At 44.1% G+C, this 22,006-nt stretch overlaps 2 protein-coding genes across 2 annotated transcripts in view; one reads left to right on the forward strand and one right to left on the reverse strand.

Annotated features, from left to right (window-relative positions):
- The window catches only part of mcu (mitochondrial calcium uniporter), a 67,593-nt gene extending 61,456 nt beyond the window's left edge, over positions 1-6,137 (reverse strand). The window contains exon 1 of the mRNA XM_056761086.1: positions 5,613-6,137. Within this exon, the coding sequence (XP_056617064.1) occupies positions 5,613-5,729 (117 nt within the window). The 5' untranslated portion in view covers positions 5,730-6,137. The remainder of the gene's footprint in view (positions 1-5,612) is intronic.
- A 15,037-nt stretch (positions 6,138-21,174) lies between these two features.
- LOC130431863 (calcium uptake protein 1, mitochondrial-like) overlaps positions 21,175-22,006 on the forward strand; it is a 56,756-nt gene continuing 55,924 nt past the window's right edge. The window contains exon 1 of the mRNA XM_056761083.1: positions 21,175-21,343. The gene's annotated coding sequence lies outside the window, so the exon portion shown is untranslated. The remainder of the gene's footprint in view (positions 21,344-22,006) is intronic.

The raw sequence follows: 22,006 nt of genomic DNA on the forward strand, positions 1-22,006 counted from the left end.
CCATGAAAAGCAATGAAACCTAAAGCACTTCTAGGAGCTTACACAGGAAGGAACGCTTGAATAATGTCATTGACCTGCTCATGACTAGTTGGGAATCCCTCTGTTTACATATTTTGTGTTTATACATCTATAGGGAAAGATACACATAGACAATGTTGAGCACACACATTTAACCAAACCCAAACATATCCTAAAGAAATTGCATTACTTGAAGGCTTTTGAAAGATTAAAGGCACAATTGAACCGAGTCATAATTATGTGCATCACCATGAACACTAAACCAACAGATCCTTTCCCACTTTATTAAACACATCGGTACCATGTTGCATAAATTTAAGCTCATTATTCATCCAGCTGTTTACCCGTAATGACATTCCTCCAGGCTGAATAAATGAAATCATCCCGTTTCAACTCGGAGACCCTCCAGTTAGTAGACTGATCAACCGTAACAAAAAATCTAAAACACTTTCATCTGTTGGATTAGCATTGATATATCTTGATTATTGGTGTTTGCAACGACATGCATCACTATATACTGCTCATATGTATACAAAAGAATGTCGGTCTTATAGACTTACATTAAAAGAAGAAACCTGAGCTATGTCTGATGACCATAATATCATAGAGACTTGGTGATGAGCTCTTTTGACCTGGGTCAATATGAAATCACCTACCCACCGCATTCTAAAAGAAACTGAATGCGTCTGTGGTCACATATCAACAAACTCCTAAATCCAGATACATTTAAAAACTGTGTTTTCGCTCTTTGTCCAGTTTTCCAAAATACACCTTAAAACATATGAAAACACATTGACGTACATGATTTCTGTCTAGGGTTTATTTCTTTCTGACTCTTTGAATTCTTGCAACAATGTCAAAAAATGGCCCAGAGATTTTGGAAAATTGATGGAAAGTGGGTTGTGACAAGACTATAAATTGAAAATGAAATTGTAAATATCAATACAATATATACTCACTCAGGGTGGTGACGTATTTTCGATAAAATTTAGCAGTTAAGCCACTTCCACTCTCATAGCACTGAAGTAATGCCACCAAACATTAACAATATTAAAATATATATATACTTCACATTCAAGCAAACCGACAGCACTGCAACTGAGCATTGTTGAGTGCCTCTGTGATCAAGCCTCGAGTTAGTGCAAAAGTTTACTTAGTTTTTTGGGAATGCAACTTGAAACATATAGCTTGAAGCCTTTCCCCTCTAAGGTTGTCAATGTGTGAAGTATTGTTTGGATAATGACTCATATCTTTGACATTGACAAAATACGAAAGCGATTGTGCATATAGTCAATATACCATATAGTTCAAAATGTTTAATTTTAGTTGCCAAAAAAACAGTCTCGGTGTGAAGTGAACGAAAGGCTGAAACTGCAAGAAAAAAAGATGGCCCCACACTGGCCCCGGGTCATATCGTTCGGCACAGTATCAATGCCGGCATTTTACTACTTCCTCAGACAATGATGCACAACAAGGCACACTTAACTTGTCAACATTCTTGTGACAGCAGTACTCTATCATCAACAAAAGATAAAAGAGAAACATTCAAAAACCTGACAGAGAACAGGAGAGGAAATGGTTTACGTTGCTGTCTAGAGAGAGACAAGCAGACTCTAGATTTAATACTTGGTGGCAGAGTCAGTATTAAGCTTATATAGCCATATAAATCAGTCAAATACAAAGTCATCTTTTCAGTGAATCTTAGTCACAAGAACACGTCAATCATTTTTGATGACTGCAGAATCCGCAGCTCCAGAAACATCACTTATTCAGTCAAAAATGCATAAAACATGTAAATAGACACACTCAAAAGCCAGTGTTCAGGTCTGTTCCAGAAACAGGACAATAAGAGGTGTGCATGTCGTCTCACGCTTTTCCTGCTAATCCAGATCACTGAAGCCACCCAGTCTATCACACGCGCGTTTAATTGTTCCATTAACATGCTGATAGGAACAAAATGCTGCGTAGGGCTGAGATGATTCACAATCGGTTTCATTTAAACAACGTTCATGACATTCAGATCTGCTAATGGTTTCTTGAACCTCTGCATTCTTCTACCGAAGCAGATGGAACACTACTAAAAAGACTTAAAGCTGTGAAATCAAGATAATAAAAAGACAACATGTTTTATTGCATTGTCTTCATTGGTTGCAAGCAATAACATAAAATATGACCAACCTACCCATTTGTGAATTAATCGGTCAAAACGACTCACAAATGAGTTTCAACCTCACTGGATCTCTCAGTGATTTACTACTTGAGTTAACACTTGACCCCTGAAGTGTTCACACAAACATCAGAATTAATAGAAATTGTGTCTTGGCCATGTGTGCGTAGACTTTAAAGGGACAGTTCACCCAAAAACAAAAACTCGGTCATCATTTACTCACCCTCAGATTGTTTCAAACCTGAATAAATGTCTTTGTTTTGCTAAACACAAAGGGAGATATTTTCAAGAATGTCAGTAACCAAACAGATCTCATACCCCATTTAGTCCAATAGTAGGGAAAATAAATACTATGGGAGCCGAACAAAGAAATGTATACAGGTTTTTAACATTTACATTTGCAATTGTGCATTTGGCAGACGCCTATCCAAAGTGACTTACATTGCATTGTACTATACATTTATTTCTGATTACGTGCAATCCCAATGTAACAATTTGAGGGTGAGTAAATTATGACAGAATTAAAATGTTTTCGGTGAACTGTCCCTTTAAGAGCTAAATCTATAATTTCTTATACATTGGGCCTTTTATCTGCCAACTAATCTATAAGTCTTTACAAAATATCTTGTAGCGTGACAGTAAGACACACTGGAATGAACTACAGTGTGTCTCTTATGGATCAATGATGCCCAGACTGATGGCCTTAAACAGATCTATGCATGGACCCCAGTGAGAACCACAGAGATCTCCTAGAAGATGATTTACTTTGTTCTTCAGATATTGCGAGTGTTTCGGCATATACAAACTCAAATAAATAGGAAGATTTTATTGAACAGGGGAGTCAATAGGGAGTCAACATGAGTTAAGTATTAATCTCAAGAGTCCCACAACAGATTCTCTGTGTGACTGACATTTCAGTGCCGCTTTTGCCTTATAATGACTGGTTTCAGCCAACAATCAAAATATTGATCCTTGATTTAGTAGGCGACTAAAATGTATCTATTTAGTAGTTTGGACGAAAAATCTTGGTCAAACAAGATCAGAATGGTTGTTCCTTAATTCCAAGATCAAAAATGGACTGGGAACTGGGACGGACGCACGACTTCAAGTGGGTTCAGTACACTCATTCATTCAAGTTTATTTATATAGCGCTTTTCACAATGTGCATTGTTCCAAAGCAGCTTAACAGGAGCAAACAGGAAAAACAGAGAAGGTAAAACACAGCACAGTGCATGGTGTTTATAGAACAAGCAAGATCATTCTAATAAATAATATTTAATTAAGAAATAAACGCAAGTCACCATTCGATGGATTCTTCATATCAAGAACCTAATTTAAAGTGTTCTACACGTCATAGTCCCACATTTCACTGTTTGAGAAAATATGACTAAGTTTTACAAGGAATTTCTGAACAAATGTACTTAAAAATACAGTGTAAACAATTAATCCTTGGATTAATTGGAACCAATTTGGATTTGTGTGTACTGTGTAGTGAGAACAAAGCAAAAGAGTTTTTATGCAAAGCCCAAGTGAAGCCTTGTTGGTTTTCCTGAAGTGCAGTCTTTAGGGAAACCATTGCGGAGTTGCAATTGGTTAAACATCTCACTTCTGCACTTTGGATGCTTATGATAGAACGGCGCTTTGAGACTCGTTTCCCCAGCAGAGTGAACAGACGAAGGCAGCACGGCCTTACTGTCAAAAATCTGTCACTGCTCACAACCGATTTGACAGGTTTCTGCTAAGCATGGCAAGTCCCCACACTTTGTTGGTTTGGGGAGCACTATGAATGCCAACAGGGCCACAAACACTACTGCCCTGGGGGAAATAAATAGATGACACACAGAATTCATGATCAAACTGAGATTGTTTAATCCACAAAAAGGCTCAATTCACAGAGTCCGGTGGTGCGAGTCTATTCCCATTCTAGTGACACGTTGCACCGCAAAACTAAAAGATTATTTATTTGCATCTTATCTAAAGCAAATACTAGCAGGAGCTCAGGCATTCAATTTCAAATCACTCATATCTGTGCCAAGACAAGCCTTACAAATAAAGCCCTGCGGGTTATTGATATATGACAAAAAATACTATCTGATGACCATATTTATGTTATATAATATTTATACTGTCAGGAACTTATGAAACGCTGCATTTGGTATTTTGTCAACAAACATACTCATACTATACCAAAGAAGTTGGATAATAAAAGTACAGCATAATGGGAGCATAGTATTCACTTTTTTTTCATTTACTCTATAAAATCAATAAGTAATAAAAGAGGTAAAAAAAATGTGTAGCCACAATAATACCACCATAGTGCTTGTTCGTAAGGGAACTCCTTTACTTTCCCTCTCATGTTCACTTCATCCATGAGCAAGTCATGAATGTGTGACAAATGAAAAGCTATGACACAAAGGAGCTTTCCCAAACATACTGAAGAGCTATTGAGCAATGCGCACTGGAGTTGATTTTAAAGGAAAACCCGGAGGCTTGCCGCTGGAAACGGGAAACACCCGCAGAAGGAAAGGGGGGGTGAGGGAGTCAAGAGTGATATAATTACTCGAAGAACACAAGTCAACGCGAGATCAAGTAAATCCCTCATTTACCACTGATGGGGAGGCGCTGAGTTCACACTAAACGCGTTTGTTCCGTTTTTCCGCCTGTGCTGCGTTTCAACATACTTTTAACGTACGTACACATGCGTCAGGCATACGTCGCGTCGCGGGCGTTGCGTTTTCAACACGTCGCGTCAAGTTCAGAATAGTTCAACCTAGTTCGGTCTATCTGCTGTGGACGCCCCTCAAGACCAGAGTTTTGCCGCACTGTCACTTTCTCACGGTATCGCACGCGTTCAGTCGGACACTGCAGAGAACCGCGGTCCGTCCGGTTTGAAAAAGCCTAGGAGAGCACGCGCTCAACGACGAATTCGTTAATGTGATTCAGTGCCACGTAATCGATCGCTCAACGTGGATGAAATCGGCCGTGTGTCAGAGTTGCGCGTCCAGTCAGCGTTAAAGTTGAGACCACTGTTGCTTTCAAGGTTATTCTGGAATTGAGCGCGTGGAACACACGAGCGCGTACGATCACTCGCGTTTATGCATGCAAACTTGTACTGTAGTGGGTGAATAGCTGAGTGAAGATATCACTACACCGTACACGAGTAACGTGAGACGCCGTCGGGACGTCTCGTACCGGTGGCACGCTGAAAGTGCACCGCTTCATGATGCTGCACTGCCGTTCTTCGCTGTGCAATGCGGAAAGAAACGTCCCAAAAACGATGCACGCACGACACTTCCGTAGCGGGATCTTTCTTTCTATCTTATCCTTTCCAGACAGAGAAGAACCCAACCCCCTTATCTCTCCCTTCACAACCCTCCCCTTGACCAGAAGCAGCATTCCGTGCTCGGTTTTCATTCCGGGGACTCACCGTTCTTGTGCTCCGGTGATGTCGATGTGAGGAGACACCGAATGCGGGAAAGACAGAGGCTACGGCTCCGCTGCTCCGGGATAGGAGGAGGACCGATCTACACACTTTCGCAGCCATCTCTGGAGTGAAACCCGGCCGAGGGAACGCAAGCGCTGCGGGCGAACCGACTGAGAGCGTTGGGGAAAGGGAGGAGTATAGGAAGAGCTATTGGGCTGGGCTAATATTTCATACACACACAACACACACACTCTCTCGAGCACACGACGAATGTTTAAAACGAAAGCTCGCTTTACTTCCTCATTCGATGCAAGGCTGAGGCTAATTCTTTTAACGAGTGAAATTTGACACGATGTTTAGGGTCTTCTATTTAATTTCAAACTCCTTTTACACCGGCAATATAAGGAAGAATGAATACCCATGTCTCTGGGAAAACATGAAAGTTGTGTTGCGATTGGTCTAGCGGTTACCTGCTGGCGATGCTTGAACACTTTCCCTCCAATAAGAAGACGAGCAGTTAGTTTGACTACTTGAAGACAACGTCAAAAAAACAAGATAGCTCCATGCACCTGACATTTTTTTGACGGCGATGTCGATTATACTTGATTCGACCAATCAAAACGAATCTGCCGTTCCCTCTTCATGAATTTGTATTTTCTGTAACCATACTCCTTCCAATGTATATCATCTATAAATGTAATTTATATTCTAAAATATTCTTATGTAAATGTAAATGAGTAGAAATGCGTCTTTTACCGTCGCCTTGACTAGCTGACGCTCTTCTGTGTTACTATGTAATTTATTTCTTTGTCTTGGCAACTGATCTATCCTGTGCATTATATAATTATGTTTCTACTATTAGTTTTTCCTTCAAACAATTCTCTGAAGGTAGGGGATGAGAAAATGACAACGCACATTCAATACACTCTCAGGACACCTACTAGACTTCGAACAATAACAAAAGCAAACAGGAATTCAGTCTACTAATACATACACCAAAATTGCTTCTTGTTTTAGGACAGAGCTTTAAGTCCATATGTGGGACTTGTTGTTTGACCTCAAAAAGACAGCAACACACAATTGATTATCTCAAAAACTGTTTTTGCTCAAAGGTTGCATAAGTGTGGTCACACCCTGTTTGGCTCATAATTGCTACATGTTCTTACAGATTCCAAAGTCCACCAAAAGACGGTCTTCAGCTGTGCATGTCTTTGATTCTTTGTAAATCATGTGTAAAATTTAGGGCTGTCAAACGATTAATCGTGATTAATCCCATCAAGAATAAAAAAAAAGTTTGTGTTTACATATGTATGTGTACTGTGCATATTAATTTCCATGAATAAAAACAAAGATAAACACATACATATATATTTATATTTAGAAAATGTTTAGATTTATGTTTACCAATCGTTGAAATTATTTATAAATATTTATTATTTTTTATATTTTCCTTAAATATGTATGTGTATGGGTTTAAAAATACAAAATTAATACGCACAGTGCACAGACATGTATAAAGGTAAACACAAACTTTTATTCTGGATGCGATTAATCGCAATTAATCGTTTGACAGCCCTAAAAAATTACATATTTATGTGTAAATTATATGCAGAGTCATCTTTAAGTAAGCCATAATGTAAGTTGTTGTGAGGTAAATAGCCAGGTGCAGTTATCAAAACATTGCACCGTTTGTTCAAAGTCAACATGAGCTCGAAGTCATGGTCAACTTCAGTATTGTTTTGTGATGTATTTTTGAGTGAATATGGAATGGGGGTGTGGCTTGTTTGACTGGATCTAGAAAATAAATGAAACTGATAATTGGAGGGGAGGAGTTAGTAGATGACCTGCCCAAACCATCAAACTGACGTCATCACGAAGGATCCCGATTCCAGAGTGGAAGTACGTTTTCAGATTTTGATTAAAACTACGAAGATAAAAAAATTTCTTCATCACAAAACTGGTAATGTGAGCTAATGAAATAAACACAGTTTGATTTCATCTGGACTGTAAGAATCCCAACCAAACTGTCTCAACCAAACGTCTTGCGCAGTAGTATTCATATCTCCAACCAATGCCAGATTAGAGTAGTCCTTTGAAAAATCTGTGATTTTTATTTCCATTAAGAGGCACAGAAATGCCACAGCATTTACACATCTGTCAGAAAATGCTGTTTTTCTTCGCAGAGTGTAGACCATGAGATGCATACATCAGATCTTGCATCAGATGAGGAGACCTACAACTACAAATGATTGTTATTGAAGATAGAATTCTCCAGAGTAGGTCAGAGGGGACCTGTGTTACCTTTGAGCTCTAGTTCCACCCAAGGTTTCTCCATAACACCATGTAGTTTTTACCGCCACTGTTTGCCTTTTGCAACAAGCCATATATAAATAATACCAAACTGCTGCCTGTTAAGCTGCTATTTGAATTTAAATAAAAAGGCATTACAAAAAATGGAGAAAGAAAGTGAACTGATGTGTTGCAAAGTTAAGTTTCACCTATAAAGTAATTTACTTTTAATGTTTAACCGTTTGCAGGATAACAGTAGTTTGTTTTCTTTGTTTTATTCAATTAGAAACTATAAATAAACAAACTTGATCTATAATTTGATCTATGTATTGAACATTTAACGATAGCACTTTGTGCTGTAGAACAAAAACAGCATGTGCTTTCAACAGCTTTAAAAGTTATGCACATTATTAAGTTTTACCATGTGATTGCAGCAGAGACTAAAACGTGGTCCAGTGAGTTTATTTCCCCACACATGTTGCCATAAATGACATTCTTACTAAGAGTTTTGTTTTGTAGTACAAATATCTAAACATTCTAAAATCAAGACTAAATATCTAAGGTCACGTTTCTTGTCAAGCAATTGTATGTTGATTAAACAAGTTTTAGATATTTTTACTACAAAAAGACAAAAATGTTTAGTAATAATGTCATTATTTACAGGGCAGAGACTCCAAAAGGCCCATTCCTAACAACCCCTGCTTCCTGAAATCAATCTAGACATGCTGATTTTCCTACAACTTCTTCCGGGCGGTTCCTCTGTTGTGGGAGGTTTTCGTGTACATTTTGAGCCGGGTCCGTCTATGAATCTCATCAGTGAATCTGTATGATTTACAGGCACTTTGAACGTTGACAGACATGTCAAACAGATAAAACAAAACACAAGCTATGTTCTTAAAGCCCTTCAGTAATGTCAAGGATTGTATTTTGCTAACAATTAACATACACAGTCAGTATCAGGGACTGAATAGTATGTGCTCTAAGGAGGTTAGAGTATAGACTAAGTAAAGAAAACATCTCCCCTCCCATGTTAAATAAGGGCAGTGCTCACTCTAACCCACACTTTCATATGTACACTCACAGAACACTGCTGATACAGCTAGAATCATTTCCTGAAGGAAATACAAATGTTTACAATGTCCGAAAATAGCATTAAGATAAGCTAAAACAAAGAAAAGGTTAGCTTTAGTACACTCTTAAAAATAAATGTGCTTAAAAGGTTCTTCACGACGTTGTCATAGAAGAACCATTTTTGGTTCCATAAAGAACCATTTAATCAAAGGTTCTTTAAAGAACCATCTCTTTCTTACATTTGTATAATCTGAAAAACCTTTTTTTCACCACAAAGAACCTTTTTGGATCAAAGGGTTCTTCAGATGTTAAAGGTTCTTTGTCGAACCATGGCATTGATGATCTATTTGATGCACCATTTTGCTAAAAAAATTTCACTGAGTGTCAGTTATTTCAGAACGTTTCCAGAAAAAGCCATAAATCTGTGTATAAATGTATTTTGGCATTATTACCATTGCCATAAACAGTTATGTCTTTTATTAACATAAAATAATGTTTGAGAACAGTACAGCGTTGCCTTGTAAACGCTTTGCATTTTTCTTAAACAACTGTGGCATAGTAACGTCCCATTTCAAGTACGCTTAACGCCCTATTTCAAGGTCAAGTTCCAAGCATGCAGTCAGCAGTAGGGAGTGGGCTTAAGGATTGAAACCACACACAACATTTGTCAGCACCTGTATGCACCACTCCTACAGGTCACAACAGAATCAAAAGAGGGAGTGAGCACCTGACACAAAAGAAGATATTTTGAGAAAGGTTTCTGTGATTTTGTGTCCATAATTGGAAGTCAATGGATTTCAATGTTGTTTGGTTACCAATGTTCTTTAAAATATCTTCTATTGTGTTTTGCAGAATGAAAGGCGGGTCCAATTTCAGAATGACATGGGTCAAAAAAATGTTTTGTGGGGGTGAGCTATTCCTTTTAACGACTCGTCACCTGATGACTTTGCTTTCCTGTCATGCCAAGCAGGACAAACACACATACCGTCTCAGTGATCGGGCAAGATAAGCAGAAATCTGAACCGGCATTACTTGTTGTGTATTAACAAACACACACCTTCAATTATCACTGTATGTCTGGGCTGTAACCTGAGTCTTGTTCTTTCAATCATACACACACCGATGAAAGATAAAAACAGCAACAACAACTTCTCTACCGCTACGAAGATAATATCTGCTGCACAGAGCACATGTTGACTGGTTTTTTTAGTCGTTGCATCTTTGTCCATGAGTTTTCAATTGGTCCAAACATTTATAATTCAGGCAGGTCACAACCAGTTCTCGATGAAAAAATTGATTTTCTGTAAATTGAATTAGAAATATGTGTATAGGATTAAACTGATAACAAATGATAAAACAGAAACAAAAACTACTTAAAACAAAACAAATATATTATAAAAAATCTTTTTGATTAGGCTAACATACTCACACTTAACAAATTTAAAATGAAATCTATCTTTAGTGTATCCCAGTAACAATGTATGTAGAGTCTGAACACGACAGAACATGCATAATCATCAGCATCACCTACATGAAACAACAATGCTTTTCTCTATGATATACAAACATCAAAACAGATGATCAATGAAGGCATATTTGACACCAATATGTCTGACTGGGTGATGCTGTAGGCAGATGGTGCTGAATAGGTCTATTGTGATAAAGAATACTTAGGTGAAGATATTATCAGAATGCCCACTCTTGCCTATGGCTTTCTCTCTGAACGCCAGCCAGAAAGACCTCCCACCACCCAAAACTCTGAGGAACCAGACATTATTCCATGGAAATGCAACATAAAAATAACCTTTGGGCATGTCACATGTCGGAGTGGGTCAAACCAGACTGCACCCACCCCTAAACCAGGTTCACCCTGAGGAGCGTGTCAAAGGAGGAGGCAGGAGACAGAAATAAAGAATCACAAGCTTTATTTTATATTTAAAAGTAATTTGAAAACCCTAATCTAAAATCCTCTTCCTTCCTCTTCCTAGGAATCCAGAGCAAACCTTGTCGGGCAACGGTGTCGGACTCACGGTAGTGAGTAATGGACGGTGAGTGTCCTAGGTAGGTATGTGGATCGGGGCTCACTTCCTTCTGGCGCTGACGCCGGGCTCACAGTGGTGAGTAAGAAACAGGTGGGTGTCCCAAGGGAACAGGTGAGTCGGAGCTTACTCCCTTCTGGCACTGACACCGGACTCAGTGGCGAATAGTGGACGGGTACTTCACACTACACCGATGGGTTTCAGAGCTGCAACAACTCATGTCACAAGCTGAGCGGGGCTTTCGCTGGAACAGACAGAATCAAAGCTTCAAACAGCAGTGAACAGACCTCACGGGTGTGGCAACTGTTCAACAGTCTATGCAACATCCAGCTGAAATACCTTCTTCCTTTCTGACCAGGACAGAGGCTTTCGGCGGGGGCATGTGGAGACCACCAGGCGGAGAGGACACTTTGAGCGGAACACTCCACTTCAGCCATTCACTGGAACGATACAGCCGGGTTTAACTGTTCAACAGCATGTAAAACCTTCAGAATTGACAGAGCCGGGTTGCCTTGAAGTAATAAATCGGGCGCTTTGTGGTATCAAAAAGCCCTTCCCTGGAGACAGCGGATGAAAGACTGGGAGGAGAGTGCACAGCAGACTACTATTACTTCTCCACACAATAAACCTCACTCCATAACACAAACCGTGTGAATCGTCACTTCAGGCACAGCATCTCACTCGCACACCGTGCATTCGGGCCAGCACGCACCCCTCCGGTCCTTCTCCCACCAGATCAAATCTCGTCCTTGCAAGGGTTCAATTTCTCTCCAGAGAAAAGCAGAAGACGGGTGCAGCTATCGTCACATTCAGCAAAGGGGAGGACAGAAGTTAGAGTCAGATCAACAATCCACTCGGTGTACTAATTCACTCGTGCCACACACCATCCGAACTCTCAATACCACTTCAGTGTTTAGTGCATATAAACGACGGATCAAATACTCATCATTGGCGTCTTTCCCACTGCTGACGATATTCCTTGAATTTTCCCTGATAATCCTTCACTCTCTCCCAGTCCAGGCGACGAATTCCACTCTCTTTCACTGCCCTGGGGTCCCACAAGCCACACTCTTCTTCCTTCACGATAACTCTTCAGTTGTAATACTCCACACACATTTCCCGATGGGAGAGACCACTCCAGATCAACGGAGAAGGAGGAACAGAACAGCACAGAACCGAACACAACACGGCACAACCCGACCCAACACACCTCAGCCTTCTCTTCCCCTTGTGTTTTATCTTCTCAAGAATGCTGGAGTGGCCTCAATCAGACACTCAGAGTGAAGTTCCCACACCTGTTGCCAATCTGCCGGTTAGTTGCCATGGCAACAGACACACACACAGGCCCGGGGACAGTGTTACACTGGGAGTATCCCCACGGGAACACTTCTCTGGCGAATAGTTCCGGGGGTTATTTGTCACCCCGTGACATATCCCCCTGCCCAACCGTTCTAGTCCCGAGAACGGTCTCCGGACACCCAGTCTCCGTACCTAGCTGGAGGCTGACCCCGATTCTCTCGTTGGGAACGTCGGGGTGGGGAGATGGGTGCTTCAGGTCGTGGTCCGAGGCCTAGGCCCCTCGGAATCACTGCCCATCCTACCAGCGGGGGCGTCCACGTCGTCTCGGCCGATGGGTTCTCTACCACTGGCTTTGGGAAATTCGGGCAAGGGCGGATCAGGTTGCGATGTAACACCCGTTCAGGGCCCGTTTTACCTTCCGGCCATAAGGCATACACAGGTTGGTCCGAATGGGGTTGTCGCTGAACGACGCATGGCTGAGCCTCCCATCGGTCGCTCAATTTTCCCTTCCCTTGTCGGCGATTATCTCGTACCAGCACCCTCTCCCCGGGTAGTAGCGGGGCTTCTCGGGCCGTCCGATCGTACAGTCTCTTGCTCTTTAAGGCTGCCTGATTAATCCGGCCAGCGACTTGTTCGTATGCGGACTGGAGGCGTCGATGGTGGTTCGCTACCCAGTCGGACAGACTACTTTCCTCTTCTCCCCCAGTGGTTACCATGAGCATCGGGAGCCGCAGATTCCTACCGAACATCAGGTAAGTAGGGGCATAACCGGTGGTGCTGTGTACGCTGTTATTGTATGCCTGTATCACTGCTGGGAGCCTATCAGCCCAATGGTCCTGCTGCTCTTTTTCCAAGGTTCCCAACAAGGTCTGATTGAGCCGTTCACACCCCCCGTTCCCTTGAGGATGATAAGGGGTCGTATGGGTCTTCTTGCATCCATACAGCTGGCATAATTCCTGTATCACTCTCGACTCGAAATTGGCCCCTTGGTCCGAATGGAGGATTTCCGGGCATCTGAATGGCTGAATCACGTACTTCCAAAGAGCGTTAGCAGTTGTCAGGGCAGTTTGGTCCACAGTGGGGATGGCCCAAGCGTACTTAGTGAACAGATCGGTGACAACGAGAATATTCTGGATCTGGTCCACCGGCCGTCCCAGAGTGAGGAAGTCCATTGCTACCAGGTGCAGGGGTGCCCTGGCCTGAATCGGGACCAGCGGTGCCCGTACCTCCCTCCTGGACTTGAACAAGGTGCAACGTGGGCAACTCTGAAGGCAACTCTCAAGTCCTGGTGGTCCCCTCCATCCCGGGCCAGTAGAAATGTCGCCTTAGCAAAGCCAGTGTCCTCTCCTGCCCCTGATGTCCCATCCTAACATGATATGCCTCCAGTAACGCCTGCCACCGTCCTTCGGGGACCACGATCTGACAAACCTCCTCTCCTTGGCCTGGGTCCTGAAGCATCCTACAGAGTACCCCATCCCTCAAATAGAGCCTGTCCTTCTGTCCCAGCAGGCCTCGCACACTCCGGGTCTGAGTTCGAGGTTCCGTTCCCTCCGGCCAGATCTCCTGCTCTACCCATGTCTGTACCCGCAACACATCTCCATCTTCGCCCTGCCACAGTCTCCAGCGTTGTGGGTCCCACCCCCAACACGGAGGGGGGTCCTCGGGTGTCTGCCCTGGTGCCTCTACAACTCCCACCATTAATCCCTCGTCGGACCCCAGTCCTGGGGCCGGTGCATGGCCTACCGATCCTTCCCCAGGTAACCTGGATAACACATCAGCGTTGGTATGCTCCCTTCCTGGCTGGTACTGGATCTGATAGTCAAAGTTGGCCAGTTGCGCCACCCAACGTTGCTCCACTGCCCCCAGTTTGGCCGTTTGTAGATGCACCAGCGGATTATTGTCCGTGACAACTCGTACCTTAGCTCCCCACAGGTAGTCTTTAAATTTTTCGCCCAGCGCCCACTTCATGGCCAGTAGCTCGAGTTTAAAGGAGCTATAATTTGAGTCATTCTTCTCTGCGGGGTGTAAGCTTCGGCTTGCATAGGCGATTACTTTCTCCTCTCCTAATTGTTTCTGCGCCAAGACAGCTCCCAACCCTAGTTGGCTAGCATCAGTGTATAGGATGAATGGTTGAGTAAAGTCGGCATAGGCCAAGATCGGGGCCTGTAAGAGTTCCTGTTTGAGCTGCTGGAAAGCGGTTTCGCAGGCTGGGTCCCATTGAATGGAGGGGGACCCTCGACCCCGTACTTGGCCCGTGCCTCCCAACAGCTGGTTAATGGGTTTTGCAATTTTGGAAAAGTACTTGATGAATCGCCTATAGTAGCCCACGAAGCCCAGGAATGACCGAACTTGCCGCACCGTCTGGGGGGCCGTCCATTCTTGCACCGCCCTCACTTCCTCGGGGTCAACAGAGATCCCGGCTGCGCTGACCACGTGCCCCAGAAACCTGACTTCTTTACGGAAGAGCTGGCACTTGTCCGGCTGTAACTTCAACCCATAGCGCTCCAGAGAGCGGAAGACTTGCTCCAGATGTTCCAGATGGGACTTGAAATCGGGGGAGTAAGTGATGATGTCGTCGAGATAGACAAGGGTGGTATCCATCACTTGACTGCCCAGACAACGCTGCATCAACCGCTGGAACGTGGCGGGGGCGTTGCAGAGGCCGAACGGCATCCGGTCCCATTCATAGAGGCCGAAAGGGGTGGTGAATGCCGTCTTCTCCCGGTCACGCTCATCCATCTGTACCTGCCAATAGCCGCTGGCCAAGTCGAGAGTGGAGTACCAAGCAGCTTGAGTGAGGCTCGTAAGAGAATCTTCAACCCGCGGCAATGGGAAAGCATCCCTCTTGGTTACCTGGTTCAACCGGCGGTAATCTACACAAAACCTCCAGGAGCCCGTCTTCTTGCGGACAAACACTATCGGCGCGGCCCAAGGGCTGCCACTCTCACGAATAATCCCTCTATCCAGCATTCCTCGTAACAGGGTGCAGACCTCTGTGTACAAGGTCGGGGGTACAGGTCGATAGCGCTCTCGGTTTGGTGCAGCGTCCCCAGTTGGAATTTGGTGCTTCACCACATCAGTGCGGCCGTAGTCCTCCTCATGAGTAGAGAACAGGTGCTGCCATCCCCTCAAGAATTCTTGAAGTTGTCCCACCTGCTCTTCTCTCAGCCCGTCGCCCCGTAGAGACTCTCCCCTCAAGTGAGCAGGCAATCCCCCTTCCGTCTCCTCCACCCCTAGACCGGCCTGGGCCAAAGCCACTTCAACCACGGTGGGACTCACCCGCTTAAAGCTGACTTCGTCCTGCTCACGAACCTGCTGCGGTCTTACTGAGGTCACCCGGACCAAACTCTGGTGACGATACAGGTGCACAAGAAAAGGGTTTGTGTTCCTAACTCTCACTGCGACTCTGCCTCCCTGAACAATTGCCAGTCCTCGAGCCACCTCCACCCTGGGACCCTCTTCGTGGGGCTCCACCATAACCCACTCTTGCGGATGGTAACGCTGAAGGGGCAGGCGAACCCAGACTACGGCCTCACTTCGGGCTGGGATGGACAGGGCGTAGCGGCAGGCTACTCTTCCCGTGCTCTCCCGATCATGCTGTTGTTCGGCCAAACATATCCGGCGACAATCGGCCCTGATACGGTCCCACTCCCGACCGGCTGGGGTTACAGCTGCTCGCGCCGGTCTACTTCGGAATAGCTCCTCCCAGCAATCCGAGATGACATTCATCCCAATCAGGGCACGATGGGACCCCAGACACGGGTCTCGGACGACTACCACCCCCTTCTGAGGCACTACAACTCCGTGGATCTTCAAATCGGTCACAAGGTATCCTACATACGGTATGTCCAATCCGTTTGCCCCACGTAGCGTCAACCAGGGGGCCTCTGCAGGAGGTCTACCATTGGTGCCGAACAGCTCATGGGCCAAACTTTCGGTAAATAAGGTCACTTGGGAGCCTGTATCCAAGAGACAACGTATTTCCTGACCATTAACTTGGGCCACCACCACTGGGCAATGGCCTATCAAGCGACTCTGAGAGGTGGTAGAAGCAGAGGGGTCTAATAGAGGGGTCCCGACCACTTGACCCACAGTGGCCGGAGACTCTAAAAACCCCCTTGCGATGCCCGTCGGACGGAGCATTGGCGAAAGTAATGCCCCGGCTGTCCACAGCCATTACAGATGGGCCGCCCCTGTTCATCCCACTGGAATCGGGAACCCCCTAGCCGGGGAGGACGGCGTTCGGAAGGGCGATTCCCGTCGGAGTGAAGCCGTTCTCGAAAGTGAAAGGGTGGCTGTAGGCGCTCTTGACGAAGCTCCTCTATGACCGTCTTGGACAACACGGACATTTGTTCCCGAACATCTCGCTTCAGTTCCTCTCGGAGGGCCTGCTTCCAATCGGGCGCCGCAGTGGCCAAGGGGGATCAACGACATTGGTAGCTAGACAGCTGGGGGGTTCCACATGCTCCGCCTGGTCACGCTCAAAAGCCTCAGCTCTTCAAAGGTCGTATCTGGTTCTCTCCTAAGCTGCACCTGCAAGCTCTGACGTACGGGACCCTCTCGCAGCCCCAACAAGAATTGATCTCGCAGAAACACCTCTTCGCCCCCCAAACCATGGTCCTGCCTTCCCGTGAGTCTAGAAAACTGCTCCCGCAGTTGCAAGGCGAAGGCCCGAACAGACTGCCGGGGGCCTTGGCGAGAATTGAAAAACTTCGTCCTCAGAACAGCTACCGGGGTGGTGTCTCCATACTGTTCCGTAAGAAAATCAAAGACAGCCTGGACCGTCACTCGGTTGGCTTCCTGTGCTGCCTGCACTTCTCTCCTCGCCTCCCCTTCCAGAGAGTTCAACGCGTACTGGACCTTCTGCAGAGCACTCAGACCTTGAAGCCCCGCCAGGTACTCCACCTGGGTCTTCCACAGGGACAAACTTACTTCGGACCCCGGTCCTCCGTACCTTGGGGCCCATGGGGCACCCATAAAAATCGGCATAACAGGTTGCCGAGCCCCCGGCTCTTCTCCCTCCGCCATCTCTGCCTCTGATCGCTCAACTCACGGCGAACCCTGCCGACTACGCCAAATTCTGTCACAGGTCGGAGTGGGTCAAACCAGACTGCACCCACCCCTAAACCAGGATCACCCTGAGGAGCGTGTCAAAGGAGGAGGCAGGAGACAGAAATAAAGAATCACAAGCTTTATTTTATATTTAAAAGTAATTTGAAAACCCTAATCTAAAATCCTCTTCCTTCCTCTTCCTAGGAATCCAGAGCAAACCTTGTCGGGCAACGGTGTCGGACTCACGGTAGTGAGTAATGGACGGTGGGTGTCCTAGGTAGGTATGTGGATCGGGGCTCACTTCCTTCTGGCGCTGACGCCGGGCTCACAGTGGTGAGTGAGAAACAGGTGGGTGTCCCAAGGGAACAGGTGAGTCGGAGCTTACTCCCTTCTGGCGCTGACACCGGACTCAGTGGCGAATAGTGGACGGGTACTTCACACTACACCGATGGGTTTCAGAGCTGCAACAACTCATGTCACAAGCTGAGCGGGGCTTTCGCTGGAACAGACAGAATCAAAGCTTCAAACAGCAGTGAACAGACCTCAAGGGTGTGGCAGGGGACAGATACTTCACGCTGTGCGGACGGGCGTCATCACCACAACAGTAACAAGGTAGCAGTATTTAACTGTTCAACAGTCTATGCAACATCCAGCTGAAATACCTTCTTCCTTTCTGACCAGGACAGAGGCTTTCGGCGGGGGCATGTGGAGACCACCAGGTGGAGAGGACACTTTGAGCGGAACACTCCACTTCAGCTATTCAATGGAACGATACAGCCGGGTTTAACTGTTCAACAGCATGTAAAACCTTCAGAATTGACAGAGCCGGGTTGCCTTGAAGTAATAAATCGGCGCTTTGTGGTATCAAAAAGCCCTTCCCTGGAAACAGCGGATGAAAGACTGGGAGGAGAGTGCACAGCAGACTACTATTACTTCTCCACACAATAAACCTCACTCCATAACACAAACCGTGTGAATCGTCACTTCAGGCACAGCATCTCACTCGCACACCGTGCATTCGGGCCAGCACTCACCCCTCCGGTCCTTCTCCCACCAGATCAAATCTCGTCCTTGCAAGGGTTCAAATTCTCTCCAGAGAAAAGCAGAAGACGGGTGCAGCTATCGTCACATTCAGCAAAGGGGAGGACAGAAGTTAGAGTCAGATCAACAATCCACTCAGTGTACTAATTCACTCGTGCCACACACCATCCGAACTCTCAATACCACTTCAGTGTTTAGTGCATATAAACGACGGATCAAATACTCATCATTGGCGTCTTTCCCACTGCTGACGATATTCCTTGAATTTTCCCTGAAAATCCTTCACTCTCTCCCAGTCCAGGCGACGAATTCCACTCTCTTTCACTGCCCTGGGGTCCCACAAGCCACACTCTTCTTCCTTCACGATAACTCTTCAGCTGTAATACTCCACACACATTTCCCGATGGGAGAGACCACTCCAGATCAACGGAGAAGGAGGCACGGCACGTCACGTCACGTCACGTCACGTCACGTCACGTCACGTCACGTCACGTCACGTCACGTCACGTCACGTCACGTCACGTCACGTCACGGCACGGCACGGCACGGCACGGCACGGCACGGCACGGCACGGCACGGCACAACCCGACCCAACACACCTCAGCCTTCTCTTCCCCTTGTGTTTTATCCTCTCAAGAATGCTGGCGTTGCCTCAATCAGACACTCAGAGTGAAGTTCCCACACCTGTTGCCAATCTGCCGGTTAGTTGCCATGGCAACAGACACACACACAGGCCCGGGGACAGTGTTACACTGGGAGTATCCCCACGGGAACACTTCTCTGGCGAATAGTTCCGGGGGTTATTTGTCACCCCGTGACAGGCACACAAAAAACTGCTCCAAAATCCCAAATACATTTTCAACATAAATTTTATTTGTTACTTTCTAAAAAAATGAAAAATGGTCCTGTAAATTATCTGTTTACAAAAGTTTTTATGCATACCTTTTGGCAGTGCAAAACAAAAGATCATGTTTTATTCTAGCTGTGAGCAGCCGCTTAGAAACTCTTTATGATTTGAAGAGAGATTCTGACAGCCTGACATCAGAGAGATTAGATATGCTGAACACTGAACCAGTGATATAGACTGAAATAGACTTGAATATAGCAGTAAGTTATTATGTTTTACATAAATGGCGGACTTACTCTCAATGGATTTGATCTCAGATCTCAAAATTGACAAAGGCAGGGATGTATATGCAGATTTATAGACATATAACAAGAAATTGGGCAAAATATGAGATTTCTTCAGTCTGGCTGTACTTTCTTAATTAATGTTGGAACAGTCTTTTTTTCAAAATCAGTACTGCAGTTATTTTTCCACAGCACTAATACTGTACGTACGCATGAATAGATAGCAAGTGCACTAAACACAGACTATATTATGATTGGCTATAAATATGAATATTTTTGCAATATCTGCAAAAATACTCATGTGGCTTAAGGCCATGCAGAGGTGATCCAGTAGATTTCTTATATGCTGTGACATGACTGTTGCTCAGTTGATTGAATTAAATTTGATTTCTGCCATCCAACTCATGAGCAGTTTTTGTTTCGGTGTGCTCTCTATGTCTTCATAATGTCAAAAAGCACATGTATCCATCATGAAATTCCATAAGCAAAATAATTATATTTATAACTTTTTCAAATATAAAAATTGTCCTAAAAAACGATTAAAAGTGTGACTTTTGTTTGAAGTGTGAGCTTGTTTTATTAAAAAAAGATTACATTACTGTTTAGACAAGATGCCTCTTTAATTCCAATGTCTAGGAGAAGGCTTTAAATCTTTACATTTTAAATGGGTTTACAGGTGAACATTTGCTTTATCAACTAGTAAATTAAATCTATTTTCAATCCACATGGCCATGGAATTCACTATTTGTTCGATAGATCAATAGATCTGAAGCACAATGTTTAATGAACTTGTCATACAATACGTGATCATTTAATAATAATTGAATGCTCATGTTCAGTCTGTATGTTATGAAACTAAATTTATCTGTGTCTTCAAGATCTTCCAAAATAGAATGCTTTGCATGTTCGAATCATCTATTCGACCAGCCCGCTCAGATCCTGTTTCACGGTTGAATGATCCAGAGTGGAAATCTGGCAAAGTCAGTCTATTCTGCAGGGAGTGTGAATTATAACACTAAAAGATAATTGATATTGTATCAAGAAACAGGACAGAGAGGGTGAGTTAAATAGAGGAGTGGGGCTAAAGGAGGAATGAGAAGAATTTAGCAGGTTCATAAATGTTGGGAGGTGAGCCCAAAAAATAAAAACATTCTGCTCTTTGTAGTGTGCTGGCAGAGATGAATTTCATTAATTTGTAAGTTTAATAAACAAGTACGTTTTCAAAATACACAATAATCTAATTAACTGAAAATATGTATTAAAACAGGATATGCCGGACATTTTTTGCTTATCAGAAATAATGAGTACGTTCTTGAGTGCGTAAGGAGTGACAAGAAATTATAAATGTTACCAAAAACTACCTTAATTAGATTAAAATTCATGGATAACTTTAATTTACTTAATATAATATTACAATGACACCATTGAGAATGTCTATCCATCCATTATTTATATCATAATTACAACTGTTTTTACTCTTAATAAAACATTTCTGACCAAATCTACACAAACTCCTTGCAGATTGGTCCTAAACCAAAGGAACACTCGTTGCGCAGACCGATCGGTGAATGATATTAATGTATCGCGAGAAAGTGATGCTTTCGAAGTGCTCTCGCGATACTTTGGTGATCGGTCTGCGCACTACGCAGCACCACTTGTTTTCACTCTTGTGTGATCGGCCTCCTTAGACGCGGAACTTTAGCGGAGAAAGTGAGCACGGCACGTATTCAAGGATAATCGGAGGTAAATCTATACCATTTGCCGGAGGTATAACCCGTGCAGGACTTTATTTGGCATCCCGGGAGTATAAAAGTGAGTACATAATCTATACCGATCCCTTTAACAGAACTGACAGCTAGAGACTGAGCTTCTGCAGCTAGCAAGTGAGTGTAGCCGATGTCGGTCTGTGTTTATAGACCCGAGCTGCCCTGATGTCATTTGATTCCAGAACCTTATGGGAGATTAATAACCGCCAAATGAACTGTGATTAGAATTCTCAGAATACGGTTAAACATTCACGTTATAGAGGATTACAATGTTTAAAGCGGGCTAAATGTAGCTCAAGCTAATATAACTGCATCGACTCTCTAGTAAACGAGATGCTGAATGTAGGATGTAGATTAATGTTGTCTGGATATCTCATAATGTCTTATAATATTGTCTACTTATTATCTACTTTAAAAAAAGTTGTTTTAAGTTTGTGTTAGAAAGGGGTTTAGGAGTCGTTTTACTGACATATTTTTGGTTGCTTGCACATCAGAACACCAAGGTAACAGTGTTATCAGTTGGCAGTACTTTGAAATACTTTGTGAAAGACACCATGAAACGATCGTGGTACAAAATCAAGTTAGAGATATTTAAATCGTTAAGTTATTGTAATTTGTTAAATAATATTCGTTGCTATTAATAGATGATTTACTAATCTGTCTCCCTGTCTTGTTGTTGTGGAGTGTCGCTTTTATTTTGATCCTTTTC

The sequence above is a fragment of the Triplophysa dalaica genome, chromosome 11, assembly GCF_015846415.1.
Source record: "Triplophysa dalaica isolate WHDGS20190420 chromosome 11, ASM1584641v1, whole genome shotgun sequence".
Classification (NCBI taxonomy): Eukaryota; Metazoa; Chordata; class Actinopteri; order Cypriniformes; family Nemacheilidae; genus Triplophysa; species Triplophysa dalaica.